Raw genomic sequence first — 17593 nt, 5'->3', positions numbered from 1 at the left:
AATGACGTTAAAATTAATTTCTCGCGTACTGTAGCCGAGGGTCAGTCTCCCGCTCTCTTTCCTCAGGGACTCGTTAAGAGGATATTACCAAATAACTATACGCGGATCGTAATCGAAACCTCATTAATTGCAAAAGCGTACGCTCATAATACAACCGCTGCTCATAACACGAGAAAACTGGAAATGTAGATCGTCCCTGCTGCATTGTGATAAGACACAGAATCGCTTGTAGTTGTTTTTACGCAACGGACACGACGCGCGCCCAGTGGAACCAGTTCATCATCATCGTACATAAATCGTATAATTTTCGTTGTATATTATGTATACATGTTACGGCTAATTACAAGATAAGATACAACGATCAATGATCTACTTAATTACGTGATGATCAATTACGGGACCATCTTATTTACTGGATACTGGTTAAGGACCAACATGAATGACGATTCGAAGGTGCTTGTGAAGCCTATTTAAATTAAGCTATTTTGATTTTGAAAAGCTAGTTCATAAACATCGGGTTCGATCCCGCTCGGGATGGATTTATGTATTTGAACAAATATTTCTTTTTGTTTTGGATGTCTGTCCTTGTGGGTCTTATCCTTTGGTTAAGCCGTCGGTCCCGGTTGTTATCATAAATACCTGATAGCGATCTTTACTCATAGTAAGGAACATGTCCGCTAATCCGCAGTCGAGCATCGTCATGGACTGAACTGCAATCCTTCTCCTACATGGAGATGAAGCCTATGCCCAACAGTGGGATGTTACAAACTGAATACGATAATACTAATAATAAACTGAAAAACCATTTAGGCTACAAAATATTCACCCTGTACGCAGTACATATGGGCAGTATAAGTCATAAATTCAAAAGACATTAAACATTCAAAAAACATATAAACATTAGAAATGGAATTATCGTTTAGATATGTAAGAAGGTGCGCACCTGACACCTCCAGAATATATATTATATTACACGTTGCCCAATACAAACGAAACATAACAAGCGCTTCGAAGTAACATTTTACTTTACGATGTTTTATTATTTCTTATTTACAAATGTACATTAAAACATCGAATTTTAAGGTTTAAGTAATAAAAAACGTTAGTGAAAAAATGAAAAAATAATTACATCTACGATTAAAACCTTACCAAATATGTACTTGTGAATTATCGAGTCGAGTAAACATATTAAACATATGTACATTCTAAAACCAAGGTGTGTTTGAAAAAATTCGGTAATTTGAGTCGATAAACATGTAATATAGAGTTATAAACACAATCCGTTTAACACTAGAGGTCTGGTGAAGTAACCTCGAGAGAAAGTAGAAATCGAAAAGGTTGTAAGCTTCGTTTTAACTCGGAGAAGGGAAAACGTTAGGAAGTCACTGATCGCTGATCGCTTAAACATTCATAATGTTTACGACAGACGGTACCTATTTATGTATATTTATATCCATACGACTATATTTTACTTCACTTGTATATAACACGTCATCTCGAATTTTGAAAACGTTAATTGATATTAATATCTGTTAATATTTAATAACTGCAGACACAGTAATAATGTTAGAACAACGTCGTGAAGCACATATACATTACGGTAGGAAAAGCAATAAATTACAAAATTGTTAAAAACATTTTTGTCGCCGTATTATACATACGTACAAGTCCCTGTAACCGCGGCTTACTTCGCGTGATAATAAAACCTCATTCGACATTCTTAACATTTTTCCATATAGCATTAAAAAAAACATGTCGGATTGTCCTTAAAGTTCATTGCTTTTAACACAAAATTTACAAAAAAAAGACATCTTTTTCAACTTATTTTTACGTCAATACTATAATATAAAAACATATTATTATATCTTTACAAATACAGCTGACATAGTGTTTTACAGAAATTCTCTTTAAGTTTTAAGTAAACTGAGGAATGAATTTAATTACCAACAGTAGCTTATTAACAGAGAACACTTAGCTGCAATCTCGGCCATCGCAGAACACAATGGAAACGGCATTTCCTCCGCGAAACAATAAGGACCCACGCATGCGCATGAGAACGTTTTCGCTGGCCTCAGCGGTTTTAGGCCGAATTCACAGGTTCAGTCACGGTCGACGCACAATCGACCATTATTACTATTTATACAACTATTGTCATCAATTGAGAAATTGTGTCGCTTAGCCCCAGAACGAAACGAAACGAAGTATGTGAATACCACTTCTGAAATACTTCAGAGCAAGCATCCACTTAGTTGGGACATGGCTTCTAATTGTGCCAAAAATACGGATGATTTTGGAACTGTCAATTTAGATAAGTATTTACTGTGTATAACGTTCACACTTGTAGAATAAATTGATTACTATTGAAGTAAACCTTCTTTAGAATCGTTGAGATTTAAAACTCGATGAAACGGAAATGCGTCACGATAAAGAAACACAAATGTATAAGAGATGAGATAGAATACATTACAGAGTATTTTATATCCTCTGTGAAAAAATCTTTATTGAAATACTTTTTAGAATTTTCACCTCTGCCGTGTTTGAATTGCACACACACACACACACTTTTTTATTTGACGAGGATCGGTACAAGTAAGAATCAATACAATTAATTAAACGTTATTTTAATGAAAATTATCTTTTCATATCGATTACTATGTTCATTATAATATTTGTTAAAGAAGAGGTTTGTTTAATACAGACACAAACCATGATTTATGCAAATTATCTCTATGCTTCAAGACAACCTATTGGTTTCTATAAAGCTATGCTATAATTAGCCATTACAAGTTAAATGTTAGAACAACTTTTAACTTATAATTGTTTAGTAGTTGTAATGTTATGCTCAACTCTGTACGAAGTTATTTTTAATTTCTTTGTTTAGTCTATCCTACTATATGATACGATAATTGTTATTAACGATCTCAGAAAATGTATATTTTTTGTACGTTCGACATTTAAATGATGATTTATGATCACACGCGATACCCGTGGGCGACGACTAGTGTACATTAGGACTTATTTTATCAAAATTCGCGGCACGTTGCGGAGCGTGATATTATTCTCATTGTCTTCGCGACGGCGAATATAACAAAAAATTAATATGATTCTTTATGAATCACGATACTCGGCAGGTCGATGACGCAACAGATATTAGACAGTCCTTTTACCTGATTTATTTTTAAATTTACAAACTATTTAACACTTATGTGACGTCAACTTATAGTAAACATTACAGAAAGTACTTACCAAAATCAAAATCAAAAACAGCTTTATTTATATAGGCCCCAAGAGCACTTTCGAATCGTCATTTTACAAATTAAAGCTTTAAAAATAAATACCTTGCACTTAAAATCATATTTAATAACTAATTCAAATGAATTTTGACATTGCTCAACTACAGCGCGCCTGTAAAACAATACGCGTTAATAGCTGACGATACATTCAGAGTCGCGTACTTTAATGTCTTCAATGGAGTGTTTACGAAACTTTCTTCAGCCGCCAAACGAACGCTCCGAGGCGGCGTCTCAAGGGCACTCCCTTTTCAACTCCCTTCATGGAGCATCTCACAACAATAGCCGATTGATTAGGGCTTACGAAACCGCTAACGCGGCGTTCACAGCGCCTCAGCGCGACCAAGGCTTCTCTTGGAAATCTTTGAAAACTCTTTCAATGTCGCTGCAGTTTTTGTCGAAGATGAATGTTTTTAATTATATATATTTGTAGTATACGTGATTATAACACAATACTTGAAGGTCTTTTACGAAATATTTTTTGAAAATGTGACAATTATGAATGTAACATTACAGTACAGGCTTTTAATTGAATCAGCCTTGTGTGAACGCTTTACATTAGTGTTACCGTGCTATGTTACACGAGTCGAAGTCATTCTGATATCATTATTATTTTTGCAAAAACATATTTGTGCACTACAAATATATTTTCAAGTGTGTGCGACAGAATTCTTCGAATAACTACAAATACGTTTTACAATGCTGCAGTCAATACTTTTATATTACAGGATGATATTTTATATTTCTTACAAACTTACTATGTCTGCTGGTTGTGCTGTCGTATCTTATTTTTTAACCGACTTCCAAAAAAGGAGGAGGTTCTCATTTCGACTGTATTTTTAACCGACTTCCAAAAAAGGAGGAGGTTCTCAATTCGACTGTATTTTTTTTTTTTTTTTTTTTTTTTTTTTATGTATGTTACATCAGAACTTTTGCCTGTGTGGACCGATTTCGACAAATTTTGTTTTAATCGAAAGGTGGTGTGTGCCAATTGGTCCCATTTAAATTTATTTGAGATCTAACAACTACTTTTCGAGTTATATCTAATAATGTGTTTTTACTTGACGCTTTTTTCGTCGACCTACGTTGTATTATACCGCATAACTTTCTACTGGATATACCGACTTTGATAATTCTTTTTTTGTTGGAAAGGGGATATCCCTAGTTTGGTACCATGACAAGGAAACTAGGATCTGATGATGGGATCCCAGAGGAATCGAGGGAAACTCTCGAAAATCCGTAATAACTTTTTACTGGGTGTACTGCTTTTGATAATTTTTAATTTAATCGAAAGCTGATGTTTATTATGTGGTCACATATAAATTTTATCGAGATCTGATAACTACTTTTTGAGTAATCTTTAATAACGCGTAGTTGCTTGACTATTTTTTCGTCGATCTACGTTGTATTACTTGTCGATGTAGTTGAAGTCGGTTTTTTTTTTCGTTTGCGAGCAAACACAATTATTTTATGTATGTTCGGGGACAATTTCGTCGTTTATGAACCGATTTTGATAATTCTTTTTTTGTTGGAAAGGAGATATCCCTAGTTTGATACCATGATAAGGAAACCAGGATCTGATGATGGAATCCCAGAGAAATCGAGGGAAACTCTCGAAAATCCGCATTACTTTTTACTGGGTGTACCGATTTTGATGATTTTTAATTTAATCGAAAGCTGATGTTTATCATGTAGTCACATTTAAATTTCATCGAGATCTGATTATTAATTTTTGAGTAACTAAATGCATACTTACTTGACTATTTTTAATTACTATTTTTTCGTCTACCTACGTTGTATTACTTGTCGATGTAATTGAAGTCGTTTTTTTTTTCGTTTGCGAGCAAACACAAATATAATTCTAAAGTAACAATCTCTGGCCATTAACAGCTATCGAATAAAATGGTTACAACTACGTAAAAACATAACATAATTCAAACGTTCAAACAGTAAAAAAAATACAGTAATATATTTAGGATTTAAATTTAATGCACGGTAATTAAAGTCAAATTTAAGCATAATTTGTATTGATCTTGAACACAGCAACTTGCAACGCCTCGCACCGCAAAACCGCAGAACACGATAAATGGGAATGGTTACGAAACACACGGGGAAAAAGGTACTAAATGAATTGAATGTAACAATGAAATAGGAAAGGTATCGTAGGTGCGGAAAAACTATCGTATTGCAATGTGTTTCATGTGCAGTTGTCGCAAACAACGGGTTGAATTCTAGACAAATGAAACCCTTCTGTCGTACAGACAACTACACATCTACGAGTAACATACATGTTGATTTTTGCATGGATGGAAGTAACGCAATCACGCCAAAAGGCTGAACGGAGCTGGATGAAAGGCATAGTCAGGAGTACAAGGCTCTTTGTTATACCGAAAAAACTGTACGGTTAGAGTTTTATAGATGTTTTCTATTTTTACAGTTCAAGTTGGATATATTAGGGATTGTAGAAGAACCTAGGCTACTGTTTAACCTGTTTTCAAGAATCATTTATTTATTTATTACTTTACATGAACAACAAAATTATATCCACGCAAATGAAGTCGCGAGCAACAGTTACTAGTTATTAATTCTATCAAATTACATAAATGGAAATCTACATGATAAATGTAGCGAGCTGGCGGTGAACGCTACGCAATTATTGTATTTGTGCGTTTTCTTTGTTATTAAATAGCAAAGGCAATGCAGCTAAATGCGATAGTACCGACGTATCGAAAGATCGATAACAGTGGAGCCCTACTTCCCACTAACTTTACCTCATACTTCGAATTAGTAATATCTGGTTCGCATAGTTTATGTACCAGAAAGTTGACAACATTCCTATTCCATATTTTACACGCTCGACTGCGCTTGCATTCGGCCTAACAATATTCTATTACATTCAACATTTTATTGTAAATTAAGTCTTGTTGTGATGGAATTAAGGTTTATATTTAATGGGAGTAGTAAAATAGGTGTGCATTGTGTTGGCACGCAAGTGCGTTACCGGCTCTGTAATGCTAATGTTCCCGCACACGGCTACCAGCGGTTACGCAACCAACGCGTAACTCTACTAAGGTCGGTGCCTCGCATTTTCACAGTTTAAAAACATTTATTTCAACCTCCAGCTATTAATAAACGTCTTTAGTAAACTTTTTACGATATCAAACACGCCCACTTCACATCATTTCTTTAGGAAATTATAAATTTTTAGTGAAAGTCAATTTAGTCGTTAAACGAAAGTTGAGAATCATTCGGCTTAATTTGACTACAGTTTAAGATTAAACGTTACATAACTATAGTATATAATTACGTATTTTTATACCATAGAATTAATATCAAAACTTTCCCCTTACTTTTTAAAAAGTATAATTGTGAATATTAGATACTTAAATTAAATACAAAAATGAAGCAATGGAAACGCTTACACGCTTGGTTATGTTCCATGTAGCGTAAAGTATGTAAAATGTACCATAAAGTATAAACGACAGGTCTGAAACGTGATGTGTAGGCGAAGGAACGTGCATAACATTATCCTTCATATTATTTTGACGATTCATTTGAGCAGGTGAATAACACACGGAGTCGTTTTAGTTTTTCGAGAAAATCTCAAATGGATTTTTTTTGCGTACAGCGTGATTGTCTTACACGAAGAAGCGATATAAATTATACATTAGTTTTTATTATACACTTTTAAAGGTAATCGTGTTTTCTGTAATTACCCGACTGGAATTAATAATCTAAAACTTACGTAGTAGTTAATTTATATTAATTACGAAATAAAACCTGTAACAATATCAGAATTGAATTTATAGTTACGCGAATTTATACAATAATAATAAATAATTAATCTTTAAAAATTGATCTTGACTTAAGAAAATTGCAATACCATGCAATTTTAATTAAAAATTAAATTAAAAATTGCTCTCGTGGTTTTTCTATCGTTGATTTCTCTTATTGTAAGGTAGGTAAGGTAGCTCAAGGAACTATACCCGAGCGACATATTGACATTGACAAGGAACTATACCCGAGCGACATATCTATTGAAAACATTTTAGCAGCCTGGGAATGTTACTAAATAAAACTTACCAATCTTTACTAAACTTCTTACTTATAAATATCTCATTACTATTTCAGAACTCTGCATAAGGACGGATTAAGTACAGCCTGGATCAATTTATAGGACAATTTCGATTTCGACATAAGTCAAAAATCCTCCTAGTACGTTAGTAATAATAACTCATGGTAGTATTCAATGTCAAAGTAGCTCCTTAGGTATTCATAGGCCGATTATAATTTTCGCTTCCGAGTCGTAAATAATCAATTAACGACATATATGGACATTCTAAAATTTAATTACCTTGAAATCGCTCATCTCGTTATGTGTCAACCTACTCGTAAAATCGTCACTTAGCAGAACACTCAATAACTTCAGAAACTCATTTTCACGTGAAGGTACATACCTATAAAGATTACGCCAAATCTAGTTAATTGCTGATTGCTAAACATGTCATCAGCTGTTTTTCACATGCTTACAGTTAATGACTCGCCTTCTTTATTTAAATTCTCTAGATTAAACGTGGTTCTCGATGTTTCGTTGTGATTCAACGGGTGTCTTGTTTATAGGAAAACTTACCTGGTATAAATGTTTTAGTCTCCTTCCTGTCGCTCTGGTCTTCGGTCTTCGCCAGCTCGGACTCCACCGCCGCCTCGGAGGAGATATCCTCGCTCCTCACATCGTGCACCAGAAGGAAAGCGCACGCACACACTAACGTGATCCTTATAAACTCCCGCATTTTACTAAACATTGGTAACTACTTGTTGAGGTCCGTAAGGGCCATGTTTCTATCACTGGAAGTTAACTTGTGATCAGACTTAACAGTCACATTTTCGCCGATTTCAAGCTACGCGTTTTCTTTAATGACATACGTGGTACACATACCATCGTTTAGATAACACTCGCGAAAGCAGTAATCACATAATTCGGTGGCAACGTGCACAAGTAATTATAAATATAATACTTTATCGGTAAAAAGTAATTCGAGAACTAGTTTGAACAGATTGTTTTTCGGTCGATTTCGATTTGTAATTCAGAACGAAAACGCACGTCTATCTTTCGTCGCGTTAGCGAAGGTACTGGCGTGTTTATTGGTGGGAGCCATCCCCCACTCGTGCGCGCGCGCAAGCCTTCAATGGACGCTGCACCGCTACAAGTTACAACCGTGCCAACTGCTGATTACCAGCTGTACCTAATACAAACATTCGAGTAAACTGCATCAATCGTTAAACGATTTAGTAAGTCTTATTTAAAAATAAAAGATTTATGGATTAAAATACGTTATATTTTATTATTAACATAATTTAAATGCAACAATTAGCGACTGCTGTAAAATGTCATCACTTTTTCAAATCAGAAAATTACTTTTTCTATACTACTAGGCAAACAAGCGTACAGCTCACCTAAGCAACTACCGTAATCTAAAGACGCCTGCAACAAACACTACAAGGATCGCAAGCGCGTTGCTGACCTACCATCCTACCAATCCCCCCCCCCCCCCCCCAGGAATTGTGGTTACTTTACTCAGCACAGGAATAAAACACTGCTTGAAAGCAGCATTATTTTACTATGGTCTTTTGTAAGGTCGAGGTACTTCCTCAGTCGGGCTGCTCCTGATTTTAAGCAGGATAATTCCTACTGTGCCCAACCTCAGTTATATTACTGGGAACACTTGACCATCTATACAATATAAATAAAATTGAAGTGTCTGTCTGCGATTTCAAAATAGTTGTTTTTATACATATGTACATATATATAATTATTTATACGATACTAAAACACAAACAAACGATTTTAAATTTTTTGTTATCTATCTGTCTATTTTTCTTTTTGTCCTAGCTGATATTCGGAACGGCTGAACCAATTTTTATGCGACTTTCACTGGAGGATAGAGGAGATTTTGAAGCAACATAAAGGCTAATAATAAATATACTACTCTAAAATAATAAATTACCACCAAACCGGGGGGGGGGGGGGATAGCCCATTTACCAAGGAAGGCTATAAGGCAATTTCTTTCCTCAAATGAACGCGGGTGAAACCGTGGCACACAGCTGTCAATAATTATATGCACACACTGGCGAAACTTAATAATAACGAAAACTTAACGATTTAAATAATTAAATTATCGCACAGCGATACTTAGAATAAAATAATTGTGTTTGCTCGCAAACAAAAAAAAAACCGACTTCAATTACATCGACAAGTAAGGTAAATAATCTAGTAATTGCGCGTTATCAAAGATTACTCAAAAAATTATAATCAGGACTACACGACAAGCATCAGCTTTCGATTAAAACAAGAATCATTAAAAACGGTTCAACCAGTAAAAAGCTATGAGGTATAATACAACGCAGGTCGACGAAGAAATTATCAAAATACGCATTATTAGATATAACTCGAAAAGTACTTGTTAGATCCAATTAAATTTAAATGGGACCACATGGCACGCATCAGTCACAAACTAAAATAAAATCATTAAAATCGGTTCACCCAGTCAAAACTTAGGTAACATAGGTACATTAAAAATACAATCGAATTGAGAACCTCCTCCGTTTTTGAAAGTCGGTTAAATATAAGAAAATTCTTCAGCACAGTTATTAAGTTATCGTAATGTGTTCTACAAACTATTATGTTTACACGTTACTGATCCTTTATATCCGTGAAATTTAGTTAAATTGACTATTTGTTGGGATTTTGTATGCAATTTCATAGCTTTTAATTCGATTAAACGACACGTTTTTTTTTAAATATAAGTAAGTGGTCTATATTAATTTAACTGCTAGATAAACACATTTAAATCAGATTTTCGATATTTTTGTTCTGAGAACATGCAAGCAAAAAAAAATTATACCAAAGTCCATAATACCAGCAAAGATTTTTTTGTAGTGATAAACTTACATACTTATGTAAGGTTATTTATTTTGCTTTACTTTTGTTTGTTGCTTTTGTTTTGTCTGTTGTATGTCTGTAAGCAGTGTATGTGTCTCAAATAAATGTCTTTCTTTCTTTCTTTATAATTTTATACTGTCGACAAAAATAAATAAAGCCATATGCTTTTTTTTTATTTCACTTAATAGTTTGAATTATTATTAATATTATTATTTTGTTTGATATATTTTATTTTACGGTATTTGTTATTTTCTAAAATACTAAATTTCCTAAATACTTTTATATACTTAATTAAAAACCAATCAACAAAATTTAAAAAAAATCAAGAACTAGAAAATATATATAACATTCAACATATTTAAGGGACGTCTTGAAAAAAGGCCAGGTCAAGAGTACCCTAAACCGAAGAGCATGTATGAAGGGAATAATGAAAGTGGACGAAGCGAAAGAAGTATGTAAGGATCGTAGCAAGTGGAAAGAAGTGGTCTCTGCCTACCCCTACGGAAAAGAGGCGTGATTATATGAATGTATATTTTTTTTCAAATTGTGTTGCTTCTATACTATCCGAAGGAACTTCGTTCCTACCTGGTGTCCCATGACACCACATAATTTTTTTTTTTTTTTTTGATTTTGAATGAATTTTGTAAATCCAATATTCGAACTTAAATTTCCGTTAATTCTTATCACGGTTTATGTAAAGTTTATAGGTATATCGGCTCAATGCTCGCAGACGTCATTTTGTTTATAATTCATCACGTGGACATGCACGAGTTTGGTTTAATTCGAGTAGGCCAATTACCGGCTGTGTTATGTGTGGGTCTGGATACGCTAATTTAATTTTCTGTCGTATTTTATACTGTTCACTTTTATTTTTAAACATATGATTTTGTAGCGGATATGGAATCCTATGCTCCCAACTGTCGGCAACCTCGGATCTATGAAGGAAGGGGGCGGGGGATTATATTTATTTTATTTATTTACACTTTCGCACACCAATACAAGGTTTTTACAGCATAACAAATGATGTGTAAAATAGAATTTGCATCAGTTGCAACAGGCGGCCTTATCGCTAATACAGCGATCTAATTATACTTTCGCTTCAGCCTGTATTATCCTACTACTGGGCATATAGGCCTCTTTCCCCATGTAGAAGGATCAGAGCTTAATCCACCACGCTGCTCCAATGCGGGTTGGAGGATATATTCCCTACTATGAGTAACGATCGCTATCAGATGTACACGATAACAACCGGGACCGACGGCTTAACGTGCTCTCCGAGGCACAGTGGGGAGACCCACAAAGACTACACAAACACCCAGACCACGGCAAACACCTGTATGGCCAATACAAATGTTTGTCATGTGCGGGGATCGAACCCGCAACCGCCAGCGCAACCGGCACAATCCATGGCTGTGACTCATGTGTGGGGATTATACTCCGGGTATGAAAATCCAACGTAATGCATTTAAGAAAATTTTTATATTTCACTGGTTATGCTGATAAAGCTTATCTTAAACATAAGTTACGGCTTTATCAGATGGAGCTAAAACGGGTCCTTAGGACCTGTTTTGATTAATTCAGCTCGGATGTCCCGTAACTACATGTATGAGAACGCTCGGCGCTTAGTCAAGCACCGTGGTTCCCTCCACGGTAACCACGGGTTGCTGGATCGTTTCCCTACTATTACTAACAATCGCTATCATGTGGTTATAATAACACCGGGACCGATAGCATAACATGCTCTCCGCGGTACGGTGGGGAGCCCCACAAGGACAGTTGCCCAGACCGGGAACAAATAATTGTGCTAATACAAATCGAGCGAGTATCGTCTCAGCGCTGGTGTTTAAGCCTCTACATGCACTGCTACAAAAAAGCTTGCCAAAGGGCAGGTTATCTTCAAGTAATAAACTAAGATTTTTAATATATCATAAGCTTTATCTACTGGTTACAGTTACAGGTATTATCAGCAATAGTGGAACATGTTCAATTTTAGGTATCTGTAATGTTTCAGTAAACATAATTTTTTTCTTGTATTTGTACAGATAAAAAATAAGTAACAACAAAAGTATCAATACATAGTATAAGCAGTCGCTTCCCGCTGTCTGTATGCTTAGATCTTGTATTCTTTAGTAAATTGTGATTCTAGAGGAAGGTTAATATGTATAATATAGTAGAGGAACACTGATATTTGCAGGTTATTTTTATACAATTAAAAAAAACTCCATTAACATAATAAAATAAATTATTTATTTCAAAAATATATCTTTAATTATAATTACATTGTAAAATAAAAACATGATTAGAGAAATATTTTGATCAAAAACATACATTTAAGTCAATTTTCAATTCAATAAAAGGATTAAGCTCTGATCCTTCCCCTATATGGGGAAAGAGGCCTATGCCCAGTAGTGGGATATTACAGGCTGAAGCATTTATTTAAGTCACTTAAATAAATGCTTCAGTAGGCCCATTAGGTTAATTTTTTTTTAAGTTTTCTAATACCTTATAGAAGGTTTTTGTGGGACGAAAACTTAGGAAAATTGTACAAGAGATTAAAATGTTTAGAAAATGTAAAAGTTAAAAGCGATAAATACTGTTTCAGAGTCTATATATATAAATAAAATTGAAGTGTCTGTCTGTGATTTTAAAATAACTGTGTTTTTTTCAAGTGCATATTAGTTATTTGCACAATACTACAAGAGGGCTGGTGCATTTTTGCCCAGAGAATCGGCATAGTGATTCAACGGGGAAATGCTGCCAGCATTCTTAGCACAATTTCACACGGACATGATTTATACCAAAATTATCTGTAAATATTTAGTTCTTAACTTGTGAATTGTAAATATGTATAATTGTCTCGGAATTCCCGCGAAATTGGTATTTACACAGGGAAAACCGTATTTACCGTGCTTAGCGGTTACCGTCCTGATAGACGTGAAAATCATTTTCTATCAAATATGACAATTTTGTGAGAAATACACCACTATAATCCCAAAATAAGATAAAGAAGGTCACATGGCAACATATACTTTTCATCTCACAACTCCCACAGGATCAGGTTCACACTGTCAAAGAAATATTGAGTGTACATATATATAATCTGCTATGCGAACAAAGTCGTGGGTACAGCTAGTTTAGTAAATAAAAAAACATTTTCATCTTCACCTCACAACACACAACACCTCTTGGGATACACTCTCCTAGTACATCACAACCAAATCTGAACTAAATCACCATCGAAGTCTATTTATACCAAGTTTTTTTTTGTATTCATTTGTTTTCACATCGTTTGTCCTGCTTGTATCTAATTAAATGTTTAATTATGCATTTCATTCTTTCAACTTGCTTCCTAAGTCTTCGTCTACTTTGCCACATTATGTTAAGTCTCCGTTTTCTGTTCTCCGCTATAACCTCAAGTCTGCGCACTTTGTATTTCAGTTTGATAACTTCCTCCGTATCCGTTGGAGAGACGTCAATTGGAAGGAGGTTTGAAATTGTCGGCTCTGGTGCCTGGCAAGCCTTTAGCATAAAACACATTGTGTTAAAACTTAAGATTGGCGGAATATAATTTAAAAAAATAAACATCATAATATATTTAATATCATCATGGGACATTTAATCTATATAAATAAATTACTAGATGTGTTGATTAGTGCAAAAATCAATAATTGTTAGGCCCATTAGGCTAATTTTTTTTTAAGTTTTCTCATACCTTATAGAAGGTTTTTGTGGGACGAAAACTTAGGAAAATTGTACAAGAGATTTAAAAAGTTTAGAAAATGTAATTAACTAAACACATGTTTGCCAGTCCATAAGACACAACAGGGTCTGTTGGGTGAGCTAGTTTATAAATATATGCAAGCAAAACTTAAATATGTTTGATGCTAGCTTACGAAGACATGTTGCTTACAGATATATTTATGCTAGGGACTGCATCTACAGCTAGACGGCGTAACCCGCTTTCAGTGATATAGAAATCCTTAGTATCGAAATGTTCAGAACACACTGCACTGGAAACAGTCGATGACCACTCTTCTTCGCGGTTCACAGCTATCTCCCATAAGCGCCTTCGATTTAAATCTCGGGGAAATCTACAACAGAAGTATTATTAAATTATTACGTATTTACTTAAACAATTTAATGATGTTTATTAAAATTAAAGGAAAATAAAAATAAGAAGGAAATAAATTTCACATTTAACATAATTTTTCCACATAAATCTGTACAAATTTTATTGGATCAACCTGTGAAACGTAATGCCATCTTTATTCTTAGAGATTTTTGCAGATGTGTTTTTACACGAATTCACAGCACAACACACCATGTCACTTGTTTTTATAAGTAAATTTCATTCACAATTCTTATTTCTTTGGCAGTATCAGCAAGATATATTGTATTGTTTATGTTTTGTGCATATTTTATTCTGTCAACAACCGAACACAACACTAGTAAGTAAACGTCAAAGTCATGTATTTTTTTTTCTCAAAGCGTTTGGTGACTAAGACCGCTAGCTATACCGCCAAGTTCTCCATATTGTACAACTGACGATTTTAAAATTACTCAAAAAACAAACAAAACCTATTTATTTTATTTTGATAAATAAGAAAGATATATATTGTGAGTTGTGTGCACCTAAATTAGTTTTAATGTGATATACACCTACAATGTTCGAAATAATTTTATACTAACTTTACTAACATAATAATGACAAAAAAAAATCTTAAAATTTTCAACTTAGTTAATCAACTAAAAGAACTGTTATTCGCACGAGACTTACCACGGCTGTCATTTTGAAACTCCCAGCCACAGGTATAATCAAGCTCATGAGCGGTAGTTTTTTAGTATACTTTTTTGAAGAAACTTTGAAGTATTGGAATCCTTGGGGTAGACATTACGAACTAGGTCGAATTCTGGGGCCACTTGGAGAGCAAAGCCAAACTAGCTTCAAAAAAGCTCGGTGTTCTGAACAGGGCGGGCCAGTATTTCACACGGGACATCAGCTTCTACTTTATGAGGCTCAGGTCTGTCCCCATGTGGAGTATTGTTCGCATCTTTGGGCAGGTGCCCCTCAATACCAACTCCAAAGATTTTACTCCATCCAACGCAGGGCAATTCGCACTGCTGACAATCCCAAACTCATGGACGGCTCAGAACCTTTAAGTATAATTAGGGGCGTTGGCTTCCTGTGTGTTTTTACCGTCTGTATAACTGTGAGTGTTCTGAAGAACTTTTTGATACAGTGCCACCGTCACGTTACTATAATCGCACTCTTCGCCAAAGGAATAAGTTTCATCCACACCACTTGGATACTTGGTTTACGAGCTTCACCCGCATTCGACGAAAAAAATCAGAGGTTCCAAAGTCGCCACCATTTTGTTTATTTTTGACCATGCCTTACTTTTTATAGAGTAGTCCGAACTTGATAATCCTTTTTTTATTGGAAAAGCTACATCCCGAATTTTATAATAATATTTCCGAATATTTAGGAAGCGAGGACGAAGCGCGGCTTGCAGCTTGCTTGGCAAAGGCATGGGAAAGAGTACATTTCTCATTTTTAAACTCTCTTATTATATTTTTTTATTAGTATTACAGTAAAAATAATCATGATGTACCTTTTTGGAATCCTTGTATAGAGTCCTCTAATTACCCATTTTTTTTCAAATGTACATTTTCGAATATACATTTTTTTTAAAACGTCACTTGTCTAAAAACACTTCGACTGCTAAGACGAATCTAATGATACCTCAATTATGTAAGTCCGTTCAGCGATTCTGGAGATATGAGATAATAAAGAATATTACATACATACATACATGATTTTGTGTGTGTATTTATGTATGTTCACATACATATATATGCATACATACACACAAACATACATACATATATACATACAAGTTACGCGCGAAAAACATAACCCTTCCTTTGCAGTCGGATAAAAAACTAGGAATGAATAACAAATGAAATTTAGCATAGCCTCCTAGCATGTGTAGGAAAGGATATTAAAAAAAAATATTGGGAACCATTCAGTGTTTTATGTAAAATTGTGTGTTGTATTCTTTATTTTATTATAAGTATTTGAATGTAGACATTTGTATGTAAGTTTATTATACATTTACACCACCTACCCAATTTAGATAATAAGTTTCCTTTCTATGTATGGGTTGTATGGAAGAAATGGCTAATTAGCCATAAGCCCGCCCATTGTATTTCACTGTCTGTTACTATCTTTATGCTTTGTTTGTAATATATTTGTGGCGTACAATAAAGTATAAAATAAAAATAATAAAAGGAAGAGGGCAAACGGTATTTTTAACCGACTTCCAAAAAAGGAGGAGGTTCTCAATTCGACTGTATTTTTTTTTTATGTATGTTACATCAGAACTTTTGACTGGGTGGAGCGATTTCGACAAATTTTCTTTTAATCGAAAGGTGGTGTGTGCCAATTGGTCCCATTTAAATTTATTTGAGATCTAACGACTACTTTTCGAGCTATATCTAATAATGCGTTTTTACTTGACGCTTTTTTCGTCGACCTACGTTGTATTATACAGCATAACTTTCTACTGGATGTACCGATTTTGATAATTCTTTTTTTGTTGGAAAGGAGATATCCCTAGTTTGGTATCATGATAAGGAAACCAGGGTATGATGATGGGATCCCAGAGAAAATGATGGAAATTCTTGAAAATCCGCAATAACTTTTTACTGGGTGTACCGATTTTGATAATTCTTTTTTTGTTGGAAAGAAGATATCCTTACTTTAGTACCATGATAAGGAAACCAGGATCTGATAATGGGATCCCAGAGAAATCGAAGGAACTTCTTGAAAATCCGCAATAACTTTTTACTGGGTGTACCGATTTTAATAATTTTTAATTTAATCGAAAGCTGATGTTTGTCATGTGGTCATGTGGTCACATGTAAATTTCATTGAGATCTGATAACTACTTTTTGAGTAATCTTTGATAACGCGCAGTTACTTGAGTATTTTTTCGTCGATCTACGTTGTATTACTAGTCGATGTAATTGAAGTCGGTTTTTTTTTTCGTTTGCGAGCAAACACAATTATTTGACCATTTTAAAACATTTAGCGTCATCTCTGAACGCGTTAACTCAAAATGTAGGTTCCCGTGTACCTGTTCTATTTTAGCAATGTAGGAATATATGGTTTTTTTTATTGAGTAGCTTGTCGGCTATATTTTAATTAATAATCTTAGCTTTTATTTATTAGATTTTGTTTTTAAGGTTTCTAGGTTGCCTGGAAGAGATTGCTTTTAAGCAATAAGGCCGCCATTGTACATTTTTTTTCTACTAATTATTGTTAGTTATTGTTGCTTGTTTATTTTATTTTTTGTTTGG

The 17593-nt window shown here is 34.3% G+C and overlaps 2 protein-coding genes across 2 annotated transcripts in view; both read right to left on the bottom strand.

Moving 5' to 3' along the window:
* LOC123654448 (mucin-22-like) overlaps positions 1 to 8202 on the bottom strand; it is a 125120-nt gene extending 116918 nt beyond the window's left edge. Inside the window, exon 1 of the mRNA XM_045590351.1 lies at positions 7921 to 8202. Coding sequence (XP_045446307.1) covers positions 7921 to 8092 — 172 coding nt within the window. The 5' untranslated portion in view covers positions 8093 to 8202. The remainder of the gene's footprint in view (positions 1 to 7920) is intronic.
* Positions 8203 to 13501: 5299 nt separating this feature from the next.
* Positions 13502 to 14686, bottom strand: LOC123654820. The gene is made up of 3 exons (XM_045590705.1): positions 14476 to 14686; positions 14142 to 14322; positions 13502 to 13750 (listed from the first exon to the last, which is right to left on the bottom strand). The coding sequence occupies exons 1-3, from the start codon at positions 14553 to 14555 to the stop codon at positions 13502 to 13504; spliced, it is 510 nt and encodes a 169-aa protein (XP_045446661.1). The 5' UTR covers positions 14556 to 14686.
* Positions 14687 to 17593: the final 2907 nt, after the last annotated feature.

Source organism: Melitaea cinxia, chromosome 6, assembly GCF_905220565.1.
Source record: "Melitaea cinxia chromosome 6, ilMelCinx1.1, whole genome shotgun sequence".
Classification (NCBI taxonomy): domain Eukaryota; kingdom Metazoa; phylum Arthropoda; class Insecta; order Lepidoptera; family Nymphalidae; genus Melitaea; species Melitaea cinxia.
The sequence above is the reverse complement of the archived record's forward strand: the minus strand, read 5'-3'. Positions and strand labels throughout refer to the sequence as shown.

Coding starts and splice junctions, on each gene's coding strand:
- LOC123654820 (XM_045590705.1), bottom strand. CDS start 14,555: ATGGTGTGTTGTGCTGTGAATTCGTGTAAAAACACATCTGCAAAAATC. Junction 14,323..14,475: donor GATGGCATTACGTTTCACAG/GTTGATCCAATA, acceptor CTTCTGTTGTAG/ATTTCCCCGAGATTTAAATC. Junction 13,751..14,141: donor TCCCTAGCATAAATATATCT/GTAAGCAACATG, acceptor TTTATGCTAAAG/GCTTGCCAGGCACCAGAGCC.